Source organism: Macaca nemestrina, chromosome 1 (genome assembly GCF_043159975.1).
Source record: "Macaca nemestrina isolate mMacNem1 chromosome 1, mMacNem.hap1, whole genome shotgun sequence".
Classification (NCBI taxonomy): Eukaryota; Metazoa; Chordata; class Mammalia; order Primates; family Cercopithecidae; genus Macaca; species Macaca nemestrina.
Genome location: NC_092125.1, coordinates 83,559,022 through 83,574,134, shown reverse-complemented (window position 1 = coordinate 83,574,134; position 15,113 = coordinate 83,559,022). Strand labels below are relative to the sequence as shown.

The 15,113-nt window shown below is 36.1% G+C and overlaps 1 protein-coding gene across 7 annotated transcripts in view; it reads right to left on the bottom strand.

The window, feature by feature from the left end:
- Positions 1-15,113, bottom strand: part of LOC105478882 (dynein axonemal heavy chain 14) — a 524,402-nt gene that overhangs the window by 51,708 nt on the left and 457,581 nt on the right. For 5 of the 7 annotated variants that reach the window (XM_071081203.1, XM_071081205.1, XM_071081211.1 and 2 more), the window contains 4 exons: positions 12,948-13,192; positions 7,015-7,433; positions 6,741-6,939; positions 1,511-1,747 (listed from right to left, as the gene is read on the bottom strand). In XM_071081203.1, coding sequence (XP_070937304.1) covers positions 1,511-1,747; positions 6,741-6,939; positions 7,015-7,433; positions 12,948-13,192 — 1,100 coding nt within the window. Of the gene's footprint in view, positions 1-1,510; positions 1,748-6,029; positions 6,149-6,740; positions 6,940-7,014; positions 7,434-12,947; positions 13,193-15,113 lie in introns of those variants that run through there. The other 2 variants (XR_011614730.1, XM_071081228.1) reach the window with 2 other exon arrangements.

Below are 15,113 nucleotides of genomic sequence, written 5' to 3'. Positions count from 1 at the left end.
GCTATAACAGATATGGGAAATGAGAACCAAATGGAAATGCAACCAGATTATCAAATTTTTGAAAAATTAAATATCATATCTATCTACATATATTTAATACTGACCCCTCTTACCACCACAATAGAGTCCTACTGGATTACAATTTTTTGCAAGGTGGGAAGTCTTCTAGTCTTCATTTCCAGCTGTCCTGGATACGGTTATCATTTCTACTTACCTCTTATTTCTGTGGTATTTTCCCAATGTCTAACTTTAAATACAAATTAGGTTATAGAAATGGCTTTTTTGAATGCAGATAATATTGATGTGTTGATCTTAAGAAAAGTTCATGATACATGAAGGTATAGTTATAAATGGATAATTTGGGGTTATTTGCAAAATAAAAAGATCTTCACTTTACAAAAAGGGTCAATAAAGAATTCTTTTAAATAAAAGTTGCTGACTCTTACAGTATAATAAATTATGGGTCCCACATATATTAGAGATAAATGCAACAAAATAAAATGATAACAACTTAAAGAGAAAACTCTACAGGAGGAGGAGACCTTAATAAGAACCTGAAATCAAGAATGTATAAAAGAAAAAAATAGACATAAATGACTATACAAACATTTAAACACATATAGCATAGGTACTATAAAAACAAATTCAATAGACAATAAAAAATTCAGAAAAATATTTGAATATAGATGTTAATACATATAATAAGACAAAAGCGAATTATCTATAACACTAATGGGAGTTTAAGCTTTTCAGATGGGCAAAATTAAAAAAAAATCAATACTCCTATGGAAAATGGGCATTCATATTGCTGGTGGAAATATAAATTATCATAGACTTTTAAAGAAAGCAACTTGGCAGCAACTGTTAACATAAAAATAATTTCCTTTTGTTCCAGCAATTCCACTTCTGATTATTTATCTTATAGAAATAAAAGCAAAGGAAAAATGTATAAGGATGTTTATGTTATTGCATAATATAATTGTTTATTTTGGCAAAAATCAGGAAGTGAAGTAGAGAAAAATGTGGAAGGAAACAAATTAGGTTGTAATCTGAGTGGGGGTGTTATGAGTGAAGGTAGTAGGGAAAAACGGAGAGTTCAAAGTGGAAAAAGAAAAAGAAAAAGATGTGCTAAAAATAGTAAGACATTTGAATTTAAGGTAAGATCCTTTCCCATGTAATTTTAAAAATACACATTTGTTAAAATGAAAAATATATGTAGGTTTCTTCAGATCCAAGATTCCAAACTAGCATGGTGTAATGAAACTAGTGTGGTATATTTAATCTCTCTGAAATTCTGATTTCTAATCAGATTTTCTCATGAAGTTTTTTATAATCCTTTCATGGATTGTTATGAGGATTATATTGAATGACATGTGCATGCTTAAAATGTAGTTATATTCCTCCCTTCAATTTTTTCATAATGTAAGATATTGTACGACATTTACAAATTGAAAATCCATACACATACACACGTACTTAAGTTAGGTTAAAACATTGAATGCTTTCTTACTCTCCTCTGGTGGTTTTGTATTTTCCTCCAATGAAGCATTTTCTGAAGAGAAAGGTGTGCTGATCAGAGAATAAACTGCTTTACTGTTCTTAAAAGTATCCCATTGTGATACATTTGATAAAAGGGATTTGCACAGAAGTGAAAATGGTTCCAGGTGAGCGCTGACATATTGGCACTGCCTCCACCTAGAATCTGACAGCCACTGAAGATGCTGACTTTCATCTATTTCAAATGTGCCTAATAAAAAAAGAAAAATGATCACATTAGAAGAGATAAGCCCTTTACCTTTTAGTTATTTATTACAAAGTAGATACTTGACAAAGATGTGCTGCTAGGCTATTTCATATAAAAACTATTTTATAGAAATAAAAATATATTTTACATAAATAAAACAGAAAGCTACTTTATATAAAAATTACATAAGAGGTAATTGTTTTTATTGTGGTAAAAATATAACTAAATTTATCATTCTAAACCTTTTTTTGTTTTTGTTTTTTGAGACAGAGTCTCATTCTCACCCAGGCTGGAGTGCAGTGGTGTGATCTCTGCTCACTGCAACCTTTGCTTCCTGGTTTCAAGCGATTATTGTGCCTCAGCCTCACAAGTAGCTGGGATTACAGGTGTGTGCCACAATGCCCGGCTAATTTTTGTATTTTTTGCCATGTTGGCCAGGCTGATCTCAAACTCCTGGCCTAAAGTGATCTGCCTCCCACCTTGACCTCCCAAAGTGTTGGGACTACAGGCATGAGCCACTACACCCATTCCATCTTAACCATTCTTAAGTGTACACTTTGGTAGTGTTAAAGATATTAATACTGTTGTGGAACTGAGAATAAATCCCAGTTGGTTATGGTGTACAATCTTCTTAATGTGCTGTTGAATTTGGTTTGTTAGTATTTTGCTGAGGATTTTTGCATCAATGTTATTCAGAAATATTGGTCTGTAGTTTACTTGTAGTATGTTTGTCTGGCTTTGGTATCAGAATAATACTGGCCTCACAGAATGAGTTAGAAAGTGTTTCTGTCTCTTCAATTTTTGAAAGAGCTTCAGGAAAATTTATGTTAATTTTTAAATGTTTGGTAGAACTCAATGAAGCCAACTGGTCCTAAAATTTGCTTTTTTTTTTTGGCGGTTTTTGATTACCTGTTCAATCTCCTTGTTATTGGTGTGTTCAGATTTTCTATTTCTTCATGATTCAGTCTCAGTAGACTACAAGGAATTTATCCATTACTTCTAGGTTATCCAATTCATTGGCATACAATTGTTCACGGTAGTCTCTTAGAAATCTTTTTATTTCTCTGAATCTACTTTAATGTTGTCCCTTTCTTTCCTGATTTTTATTATTTGCATCTTCTCTCTTTTTTTCTTAGTTAACTGAGCTCAAGGTTTGCAAATTTTGTTGATCTTTTCAAAACACCAACCGTTAGTTTTGTTTATTCTTTTTCTATTCTCTATTTTGTTTATCACTGCTTTAGTCTTTATTATTTCATTCCTTTTGCTAGCTTTGGGTTTAATATGTTGTTTTTCTAGTTTCTTGAGGTAAAAGTTATGTACACTTTCTTCTTTTTTAATGTAGGTATTTACAGTTATAAACTTTCATCTTAGCACTGCTTTCAATGTATCCCCTAAGTTTTAATAGGTTGCATTTTCATTTGTCCCTAAGTATTTTCTAATTTCCCTTGTGATTTAGTCTTTGACCTACTGGGTGTTTAAGAGTGTGTTAATTTCTACATCTTTGTGGATTTTTCAGTTTTCATTCTGTTGATTTCTAGTATCATTTCATTGTGTTTGACAAATACACTTGGTATGACTTCTTGAATTTGTTAAGATTTGTTTTATGGTCTAACATGTGGTCTATCCTGGGGAATGTGTATGTGCACTTAATAAGAATGTACATCCTGCTGTTATTGGGAAGACAGCTCTGTGTGTGTCTGTTTGATCCAGTTGATCTACTATGTTGTTCAATTTTCTTACGGCTTCTGTTTCATTGTTTTATTCAGTACTGAAAATGGAGTACTGAAGTCTCCTACTATTATTGGGTCGCTGTCTTATTTCTCCCTTTAATTTGTCAAAGTTTGCTTCATGTATTTGGGAGCTCTGAGGTTTAGTGCATAAGCATTTATTACTACATATCTTCTTGGTGAATTGACCCTTTTATCATTATCTCACATCTGTCTTTGTCTTTTGTAACAGTTTTGATTTCAAGTCTACTTCATCTGATATTAGTATAACCACTCCTACTCTCTTTGGTTACCATTTGCATGGAATATTTTTCTCCATTCTTTCATTTTCAGCCTATGTGTTCCTTTAGATATGAGTCTCCTGTAGACAGCATATAGTTAGATACTGTTTTTTAAATTAATTCGGCCAATCTGTGCCTTTTTATTGAAGAGTTTAATCCATTTAAATTTAAAGTAATTACTCATAGGGAAGGAATTACTATTGCCATTTGTTGTTTTCTGTATGTCTTGTAACTTTCTTCCTTCCTGTCCTCTTTTATTGCCTTTTTCGGTATTTTGTTGATTTTCATAGTGATATACTTTGATTCCCTTCTCATTTTGTTTTGTGCATATTCTATAGATATTTTCTTTGTGGTTACTATTGCAATTACATAGTTTAATCTTAATTTTATAGCATTCTATTTTAAACTGACAACAACTTAACTTCAGTCTCATACAAAAATTCTACTCCCATCCTGGCAACATAATGAGATCTCATCTCTACAAAAAATTTTTAAAAATTAGCTGGGTATGGTGGCATGTGCCTGCAGTCCCAGCTACTTGGGAGGTGAGGCGAGAGGATCACTTGAGCCCAGAAGTTGGAGGCTACAGTGAGCTATGATCCCATCACTGTATTCTAGCCTGGGTGATAGTGAAACTATGCCTTCAAAAAAACCAAAATCTACTAATTTAGGGCTTTAGCACCCCCCCTTATGTTATTGATATCACAAGTTACATTTTTATATATTGCATACCCATTAACATAATTATAGAGTAAAAAATGTTTTTGTAACTTAAGTTACATTTACCAAAATTACAATAGTACAGGTTACTATCTTTCTCCACATATTTACCTTTACTGAAGAACCTTATATTTTTCATATAGTTTCATGTTGCTGTGTATTATCCTTTTGCTTCAACTTAAAGGAGTTTCTGTAGCATTTCTTGGAGAGCATTTCTAGTGGTAATAAACTCCCTCAATGTTTGTTTATCTGAGAAATCTTAATTTTTCTTTCATTTTTGAAGGGCAGTTTTGACACATATAGTATTATTGGTTGAGAGTTTTTTTCTTTTAGCACTTTGAATATATATCTCACTCCCTCTAGTTTGCAAAGGTTTTCCTGAGAAATCACTGGTAATCATATAGAAGCTCCCTTGTATGTACAAATAACTTTTTCTCTTGCTGCTTTCAAGATTCTGTCATTGTCTTTGACTTTAGACAGTTTGATAATAATGTGTCTGCTGTGTTTCTTTTTGGATTCATCCTAGTGGAGTTCTTTGAATTTTTTGAACCTGTATGTTTTTTTCTTTCCTTAGATTTGGGAAGTTTTTAGCGACTGTTTCTTCAGAGAATTTCTCTACCCCTTTCTCTCTTTTTTTCTTCTTCTGGGAGTGCCATAATGCATATATTGGTCAACTTAATAGCATCCTATAGGTCCCTTAGGTTCTTTTTGCTTTTTAAATTTTTAGCTTTTTTTTTTTTGCTTTTCTGACTTGATAATTTCAAATGATCTGTCTTCAAGTTTGTTGATTCTTTGTTCTGTCTGATTAAGTCTGCTGTTGAACCCCTGTAATAATTTTTCAGTTCAGTTTTTGCATTTTTCACCTTCAGAATTTGTTTCCTTCTTTTTTATAGTTTTTATGTCTTTGCTGATATTCTCATTTTGTTCATGCATCATTTAACTGACTTTATTTAGTTCTCTGTTATTTATTTATTTATTTTAGCTCACTGAGCAACTTTATGACAGTTATTTTAAATTCCTTGTCAGGCAGCTCATAGATCTGCATTTCTGTGGGACTGGTTTCTGGAGCTTCATTTTGTTCCTTTGATTGGACCATTTCCCCTTGTTTCTTTGTTTGCCTTAATATCTTTTTTTCCGGGGTTGGCATCTGAAAAAACAACCACCTTTCCCAGTCTTTGGTACTGGCTTTGTGCAGGGGAAAACCCTCACCAACCAGCCTAGTTGGAGGTTCTAAGACCTTTTTAACCTTTTCTAATCCCTTGCTCCCCCTAATTTCTCCCTGTGAAACTGTAGGTCTAATGTGCTGCTTGCATCTGGATTTTAGTGGCTTCCAAGCTCCAGTGCCAGTCTTGCCAATATTCTGAGTCAGGCAAGACAAAAACCAGACCCTTGGGAGGCCCCTAGACAAGCCAGAACACTGGATGCACTGTCTACTCTTTTGTTTCTATCTGAGGGAAGAGCTCTGATATGGGGTATTTCCTGTCAGTTGTTCCACATTATACCACAAAGAGGGAGGGGCATGAATAGGCATGTGTCAAATGATGCAAAATTTCCTACCCCCTTCACTGGAGTCTCTTCTTGGTTTTACAATAGCCTGGATGCTGTAGCTTCTCAACTGATCTCTAGAGTTCTCGCAGAGGTATTCTGATCTGTATATTGTTGTTACCTTGGTATCTCTGTGAAGGAAGGGAGCCTATAGCATCCTACTCTGCCATTTTGCAGACTTAAAATTTACAAATTACAGCATAACAACGTGAATGTATTTAATATCACTTAAAAATTGAGATGATAAATTCTATGTTATATGTATTTGACCACAGCTTAGATAATAAACATAATAAAAATACAACATAGAAACATTTAAAAGATTCAATAATTAAATAATTGTGTCTAACCTTTTTGGATAAACATGACTTTTGCGTTTCAAATTTTCAACCAAGTTTTCATAAGAAAATGAGGGCAACTGTAATTAGGGGTGGGGGAAGTTTTAACTCCTGAAGGTATCCAATCAGTGTTTATGTTTGGGTGTGCTCCTGTTGACTACCATTAGATATTCTGCTTTGTAGATTAGGATTATAATAATCATAGCAATTATCATTTATGTATTCATTCATTCATTAAAAAATTATTGAGTAACAGTGGAGGTGCTTGACCTCAAGCTACTTTTACTTTAATCAATTATAGAGGCATTGACTTGGAGCACCTTAGTGGAAGGAAACACACTTTTAATGGACTTTTACGGAATCCAGAATAATAACTTTTACTTACTAGTAAGTCTAGACTGGGATAATGCACTTTTAATATTTATCAATATGCCAGAATATAAAAAGATGTTCCATTCTTCTTCTGGTAGGAATCCAATGTCATCCTGTATTAGATTTCCATTAGCATTATTTTGCATGATTGCAGTACAAAGCCGAAAAGAGAAGCAAAGTTTATCTTCATTAAATAGAGCTGAAGAAACCACCTATAGGGAAAATATAACATATTAATCCAGTGAGATTAAATAAACAAGTAAAATCCACACTAAAGAATGTCTCACCTTAAAAATACTTTTTGTCAACACATCTATAGCACTTTTAATATGCTTATCTAAGAGATTTTTCTCATTTTCCAAGTTGGGTTCTTTTGAAATATTTATAATCTCATGAACTTCTTTTGGAGACACTTTCTCCCTTTTAAAACTATGTTCTTGTTCTTTGCTTTTGGAAACTACTGACAAAACAAAAACCTGATGAAACCAGTCTAGGGAGAACTGGTACATGTAGTTGATTTGCGTGAGACCAGCTACTAGAAAGTAGAGCAGGGCACCTCGGGTTGCAATGGGGAGATAGTTTTTACGTATTGCTTGGATTTCACTTTCAGCTTTTTTTGTTGCTTCAATGCGCTTTGAAATTTCATTTGATGTCATTTTGGATTTTCTTAAGGTATCTATAATTTCTTCATCATCTAACGCGTATCCTAAAGATAAACAAAAAGTGAAGTTAAATAAAGACTACTGTAACAGTAAATGGCTATTTCCTCACTCTGCACTCTTTGTGTAAGGGTTTTTACTGTTGGCTTCTTATTGGCTTTATGTCCGACATGGGCTCTTAAATGAAGTTAGGTAATATTTCTAATAAGAATTTGAGGCGGGGCGCGGTGGCTCAAGCCTGTAATCCCAGCACTTTGGGAGGCCGAGACAGGCGGATCACGAGGTCAGGAGATCGAGACCATCCTGGCTAACACGGTGAAACCCCGTTTCTACTAAAAAAATACAAAAAACTAGCCGGGCGTGGTGGCGGGCGCCTGTAGTCCCAGCTACTCGGGAGGCTGAGGCTGGAGAATGGCGTGAACCCGGGAAGCGGAGCTTGCAGTAGTGAGCTGAGATCCGGCCACTGCACTCCAGCCTGGGCGACAGTGTGAGACTCCGTCTCAAAAAAAAAAAAAAAAAAAAAAAAAGATTTTGATTAATAGTATGTACACCTCACTTCCCACTCCCTCATCTCTTCTTTATATTACTTTAGTATTGGTGGATCCTATTTTTATTACAGGCATATAATAAGTAACCATTCCATGATAAGGAATACATTTACAGTATGACCCACTATACACACAGAATATTAAAATCAATTTTCAAAAAATAACAAGTATGCCATTATTTCACGTGATGTGTTCTGATATTTTGTATTCTATTTTATTAAACATATGAAACTGATCATGGCCAATGACATTTATTTCTCAACCCACTAACAGATTGCAACTCACCTTTTGAAAAAGCACTTCTCTAGAAAGTACAAATAATAAATCTATTCCCTTCACATATTTAAGGGAGCTCTCAGGTTTCCATTATAAACTCTTCTGTTTTATGGGCTAAACATCCACATTTTCCTCAACTGCTTTTTTCTTATGATATGATTTTTAGAGCCCTCTTTGATTCTTGCCCTTGGACACATTTTAGTTTGAAACGAGCCTTTTAAAAATGTGGCATCCAGAACTAAACACAGTATTTCAGCTTGATATGACTATTGCTGGGAATAATGAAATTAGTATATTCCACAATCTGTGTACCATATTCTTATTGATGCAGGTGAAGCTTTTACAGGAATGTCTGGACCTAAGTCATGGACCACCTCTCACAGTACTCACCCTATCACACCATTTCCCACAGAGGTTGGGCAGTCACACCAAAGAGAAAATAAGAGGCAATAAGAATGGCTAGTTTTCGGCCAGGCACAGTGGGTAGCTTACAACTGTAATCTCAGCACTTTGGGAAGCCGAGAAGGGCGGATCACGAGGTGAAGAGATCGAGACCATCCTGGCCAACATGGTGAAACTGCTTCTCTACTAAAAATACAAAAATTAGCTGGGTGTGGTGGTGCGTGCCTGTAGTCCCAGCTACTTGGGAGGCTGAGGCAGGAGAATCGCTGGAACCTGGGAGGTGGAGGTTGCAGTGAGCCGAGATTGTGCCACTGTACTCCAGCCTGGCAATGTAGCGAAACAGTGTCTCAATAAATAAATAAATAAACATAAGAATGGCTAGTTTTCACTATTCACAATAGCAAAGGCATGTAATCAACCTAAATGCCCATCAGTGATAGACTGGATGAAGAAAATGTGGTACATACGATGCAGCCATAAAAAAGAACAAGATCATGTCCTTGGCAGGGACATGGATGGAACTGGAGGCCATTACCCTCAGCAAACTAACACAGAAACAGAAAACTAAACACTCCATGTTTTCACTTGTAAGTGGGAGCTAAATGATGAGAACACATGGACACATACAGGGGAACAACATATACAGGAACCTATTAGATGGTGATGAGTAGTAGGAGGGAGAGAATCAGGAAAAATAACTAATGGGTCCTAGGCTTAATACCTGAGTGATGAAATAATCTGTACAACAAACCCCCATGACACAAGTTTACCTATGTAACAAACCTGCACTTGTAGCCCTGAACTTAAAAGTTAAAAAACAAACAAACAAAAAGCCTAGTTTTACTAAATCCTAGAAAGGAGGAGGAAAAATTATGCATATAATCAAGGTGTCTCTTAATTTAGTTTTTTCCAGAACAATTTTTACTGAAACCACTATTACTCAAAGATCACAGTCTTTAAAAAATACCCAGACTCTACCACAAGGAACAAATGGTAGAGAATAAACAGCAAAGGCACAATAAAAGCATATAGTGCCCTAATGAGTGTTATCTTAAACACCTTTTCACTTAGCTCATGAAATCCATCTTTTGTTCAATTCAGGTGAAGTTTATAGCAAAATATGACTTGTTATATGAGTGGTTCATAAGATGGGAGTGGCTGTGCTTCTGAATCTTGATGGTCACCTTCTATGTATATTATATAATACTTAGATGTTTTGCTCCCTAAGGAGTTACCAGCCAATGGCTCCAGTCTTACAAGAAAACCAAAAACCAAAAAACAAAAAACAAAACAAACAAAAAAAACAGATACAGAAGCCTTGTCTATGTAGTTAGCCTTATTACTAGAAGCACAATTTATTCATGTGTTATAAAGAAACATCTTATTAGGTATAATTAACATTGGAAAGGAATAAAGTCAGGTCCTCCAGGCATAAATGTGTATTTAACATTTCATAATAAAAATATGCTTCTAAATGAGGATTTGCCTGTATTTCTAATATAAGATATAATTAAATTTGAACTCTTTTTTTTGTAAACATGGTTGTAAAAATTGAGTTATAGACTTTATTTGTCTTAAAAATTCTCTGTTTAACACATATCTCTTTTTGGAATTGGGTTAAGACAATGGCACGCTAAGGCAGCAACACTCAGGAGGATCCTAGGAGGAAAGGCATGCCCTCCCCACTACTCTCCCTACTGAAGCTTTTGTTTGTTTGAGGTTTTAAACAAAATGTAAAGTCTCCTAAGGTCTTAATCATTCCCCCAAACTAAGGCAGTTGTATGCCATAAAAATGTAAGTTCTTTGTTAAAGGTTAAGAACATGCTGAACAAGTCAGTGTTTTCTGCACATCTTAGCAGACCTTACAGAGGCAACACTGGAACTCCTCATCAAAGTTATTCTTGTTTCGGCCACATGTCGCAGCAAGGTGCTGTTACTTGCAGCAATTTGTTAGGGAAGAAATGTCAATATTAAGGTAAATGTCTAATAGCGGGGAGCCATATCCTTTCGGTGGAGAAAGGTTTGTAACCACAATGTGGGAACGGCTCAAATTCATCACTGCACTGATACAAGGCATTGCACTGATACAAGACAGACAGATCTGTCTTGCTTCCGGGAAGTCCAAGGCAGCACGGTGAATGTGGTTCCAGCTCTGGATGATAAAGAACGGGCTACCACGTAGTAGCACCTGTGAGCGCTGGCTGAGAGGAGGGGCAAGCGGGCAAATGTGGACCCAGGCTGTGAGGGGTGGGGGTGGGACCCATGGCATCACTGCCCCAAAAGTTCCAGTGTTAACACATAGGTAACATCATCCAAAGTATCTCTCTCTATACATATGTGCAGATAGAAGGGTAAGTAAATGGATTGATAAACAGACAGAATATGTGTGTGTGTGTGTGTTTATGAGAAATGGATCCTACTATAAATACTGTGTTTTAAGTAACTAGTAAATTTACCTTTACTGGAATTAAGAAAAAGAATAAACAGAATTGCTGAATCTCAGGTAAACATTTCTTGAATATAATATATATTAGTTTCTAAAACATTATTCTAAGATTATAAGAAAAGATGATGAAAGCAATGAAAGAATTCAATCTCTATTTAAAAAAATAAAAATACATTTTGAATTTCAAACAGGATGGATTGGCTTCTCTGCAGGAACTGTGAGGTTACTGCACTCAGGTTTCCTTCCACTTTCTGATTCTGATTGCTCAGTCGGTGAGACTTCATCATCAAGTAGTTTTTGTTTGTTTTTTTTTTTAATTCCCTGGGTTCTTTTATGTTTGAAATAGTCAATATTGCTCCCAAGGTATGGGTGCTTCATGCCCTATCAAACTTGGTTTCCTCATCTTTCAAAAATTACATTCTTAATTATTACTATTGGTAAAATTTTGCCTTTAAAAAAAAACTAGCTTTTAATTTGTTTTAGCACAGTATCTGGTAACAATGGACTTGCATTTCAGACCATGGGCTTTAGATTAGACAAATAATATGTAATCAGAAGAGGACATAATAATTGTGTAGAGAGCTTCAAAAATAAACATAAGCCAGGGACCAATGTGTGGAAGTTCAGATTCAGTAAGTCTGTGGCGGTAGCCACTGGGCATTTGTATTTTTCAAAAAGAAAGAAAAGTAATAAATTCTACAGATGATTTCTATACATACTCTTGAGGACTAAAGTGTTTGAGAAACCTTCAGGTTCCAATGAGTCACAAGTTAAAACAGAAAGGCAGTCCATTGTTAGATAAACTGTATTTTATCACAGTTGAGTTAGGGGCCTACATCAGTGTGACTCAGGAATTTATGTTTCTTGAAGTTTAGATGCAGTAAAGATTTTTTTGTGCTGGAGAGGAAAATAATTTCTACTGCTACTTTAATTAACAGTCTTTTTTTTTTTCTTTTTCTTTTTTTCTTTTTTTTTTTTTTTAGACGGAGTTTCGTTCTTCTTAACTCAGGCTGGAATGCATTGGCGCCATCTTGACTCACCACAGCCTCCACCTCCTGGGTTCAAGCGATTCTCCTGTCTCAGCCTCCTGAGTAGCTGGGATTACAGGCATGCACCACCAAGCCCGGCTAATTTTGTATTTTTAGTAGAGACGGGGTTTCTCCATGTTGGTCAGGCTGGTCTCCAACTCCTGACCTCAGGTGATCCGCCTGCTTCAGCCTCCCAAAGTGTTGGGATTACAGGCGTGAGCCACCGTGCCCGGCCAACAGCATGTTTTAATGGGATATATAAAAGTCACTGGATTATTTGCTTTTAAAATATCTTTTAGTTATTAAGTCGGGTGTGGTGGCATGCGCTGGTAATCCCAGGTACTCAGGAAGTTGAGGCAGGAGAATCACTGGAACCCAGGAGGCGGAGGTTGCAGTGAACCAAGATTGCGCCACTGCACTCCAGCCTGGGTGATGGAGTGAGACTGTCTAAAAAAAAAATGAAAAAAAAAATAAAAAATAAAATATCTTTTCATTATTAATACTTGGGGAAAGCCCAATCATTCAGTCTCTGTAATCTAACTTGAGACCTATAACAGATGTCTGCACCTGAAGTACAGACATGGGGGGAACTAACTAGACTGTAAAATTTGTCTTACAACTTATACCAGTTACAGGGTGGCAAATGTTCTACAACACAATGAGCTAAAGCAAAAGTGGAACTGAGGGACACCAAAATTCACAATGTTTAAGTTTAGAAATGGGGTGATTCACCTACCTTTATCAGTTATCTGGTGGAATGGAGATTTGCTATTTTTGGCTCAAATTCAAAATTTGGTTCTCATAACTTTTTATTCTATCCGTTGCAAAGATCTCTTACTATCACTAAATATCTTGACTTACCTTGTGCTTTCTGCAGTAAATTTAATGTTTTTTCCTCTAGTTCTTCAAGAGTTACGGCATCAAGGGAAATACTCTCCAGTAACTTGGAACGTTGATCTTCTAAATGAGGAACTTCATGAGTTACCACAGTAGACAAGAGTTGATCTTGCAAACCTTGGAATGTTACAGTGAAGTTGATCATAGTAACAAAGTTATAAACTGATGGAAGAAAATGGGGGTTGTCTATTTCTGTAGATAAGTATAACCTAAACATGAGAAAGGCACCAGTTATTCAAAGAACATATAGAAGAAAAAAATGAACAATTTATTTAAAAATACATAAAGCATTTTTCCTGGAAGTACACAAGATTTTTAGTGTTTTTCAGTTTTGTATACAAAGTACACTTTCAATGTATACTATGTGAATACATTTGCATTGAAGTCTTAAAAAAATACAACCACAGACTGTGTACATGCTATGTTTAGTTTACACATAAGGACAGAGTATAGAAAATGTTAAACAGTAGAAGTTTTGACTTGCCACTAGATCATTGTGAAAACCATGGTTTTTACCCTTAGTGAGTTGAGAAGCCAATGGAGGGATTGGAGGAGTGACAAGGTCTTTTTAAATCAGACTTCTCTAGCAGCTATCTTTTTTTAAAAAAAAATTTCAATAGCTTTAGGGGTAAAGCTACATGGATGAATTGTATGGTGGTGAAGTCTAAAATTTTGGTGCATCCATCACCTGAGCAGTGTACCTTGTACCCAAGATGTAGCAGCCATCTTGAGAATAGCCTGGGAGGAGAGGCAGAGGAGCAAGAGGGAAGCTGGGAGACTGGGTAACATGTGAGAAATGATGGTGGCGTGGAGCAGGGTGGTGTCAGTGGCAGTCATACTGAAGAGTGGGCAGATTAATAAAGCAGAGACAATTCTTCATTCCACTTTATGAAGAGTGAAATTGAAGCTTAATGATATTAAATAAATTGCCCATATCACATGGCCAGAAAGTGACAGAGTGAGGTCCATCACTGAAGCCTGCCCTCTACAACAGTGCCCTCCAGCACCTTCTCAACACACATTCCTAACATGGGGACCGGGTTATCTACTCAGGAAAATTAGCATTTTTAGCACTGTTACTTCATTAGCATTTTTAGCGCTGTTACTTAATCAAACAAATTATATCCAGTAAGAAAAAAGAATGGGTTAATGCAGTGTTTTCCAAAGTGTAGTCTATACAACACTATTTTCTGGAGAGGGTTTGGTGAATAAAGGGGTTTTAAGTCCTGTAGGACTGTTACCTTTAGCCCACTTTAAGAAGCCTTGGGATCTCTTTTTTGAGTGACACCTATTACAGCATGGAAATGTTTTGACGAACGTACTTTGGAAACTGTTTTATTAACAGAAGAGAGAATTATTATTATCATTATTATTATTTCAGACAGAGTTTTGCTCTTGTTGCCCAGGCTGGAGTGCAATGGTGCGATCTTGGCTCCCAGGTGCAACCTTCGCCTCCCAGGTTCAAGCGATTCTCCTGCCTCAGCCTCCCAAGTAGCTGGGATTACAGGCATGCGCCACCACACCTGAGTAATTTTTTTTTTTTTTTTTTGTATTTAGTAGAGACAGGGGTTTCACCATGTTGGTCAGGCTGGTCTTGAACTCCTGACCTCAGGTGATCCACCTGCCTCAGCTTCCCAAAGTGCTGGGATTACAGGCGTGCACCACCACGCCTGGCCACAGAAGAGAGAATTCTAAGGAGTAATAATTTCATGAGAGATTGCAGCCCTGCACAAGGGAGAGGACACACTGACCAACAGGTTTGAGTCAGCACCGCTTGGTAAGGAGTCAGTACGTCAGAATTCCTGGGAATAAGTTAAAAGCACCAGGCTGATGATGGCTAAAGTCTTCTAGTTTTCTTTGCCAATTACTTGCTTACCCAGCAAGGCTCTTATTATAAATGGCCTTTCCTGTGGCTTTGCCTACAAGGAGAGAATGCCCATGAACAATTCAAACATCTTACTTCTTGGGAGTCACATTTTTATGGTAATCAAATCTATGTAACAGTGCTGTGTGAAATTGGCTAGTGCGAGTCCATTTCCTGGAGTCCCTTTACTGCTGGGAACATGGATATAATGCTTTTTATCTTCCTAGGCAAAAATCTCTTTTTGCTCTAGATATTAAATATAGATT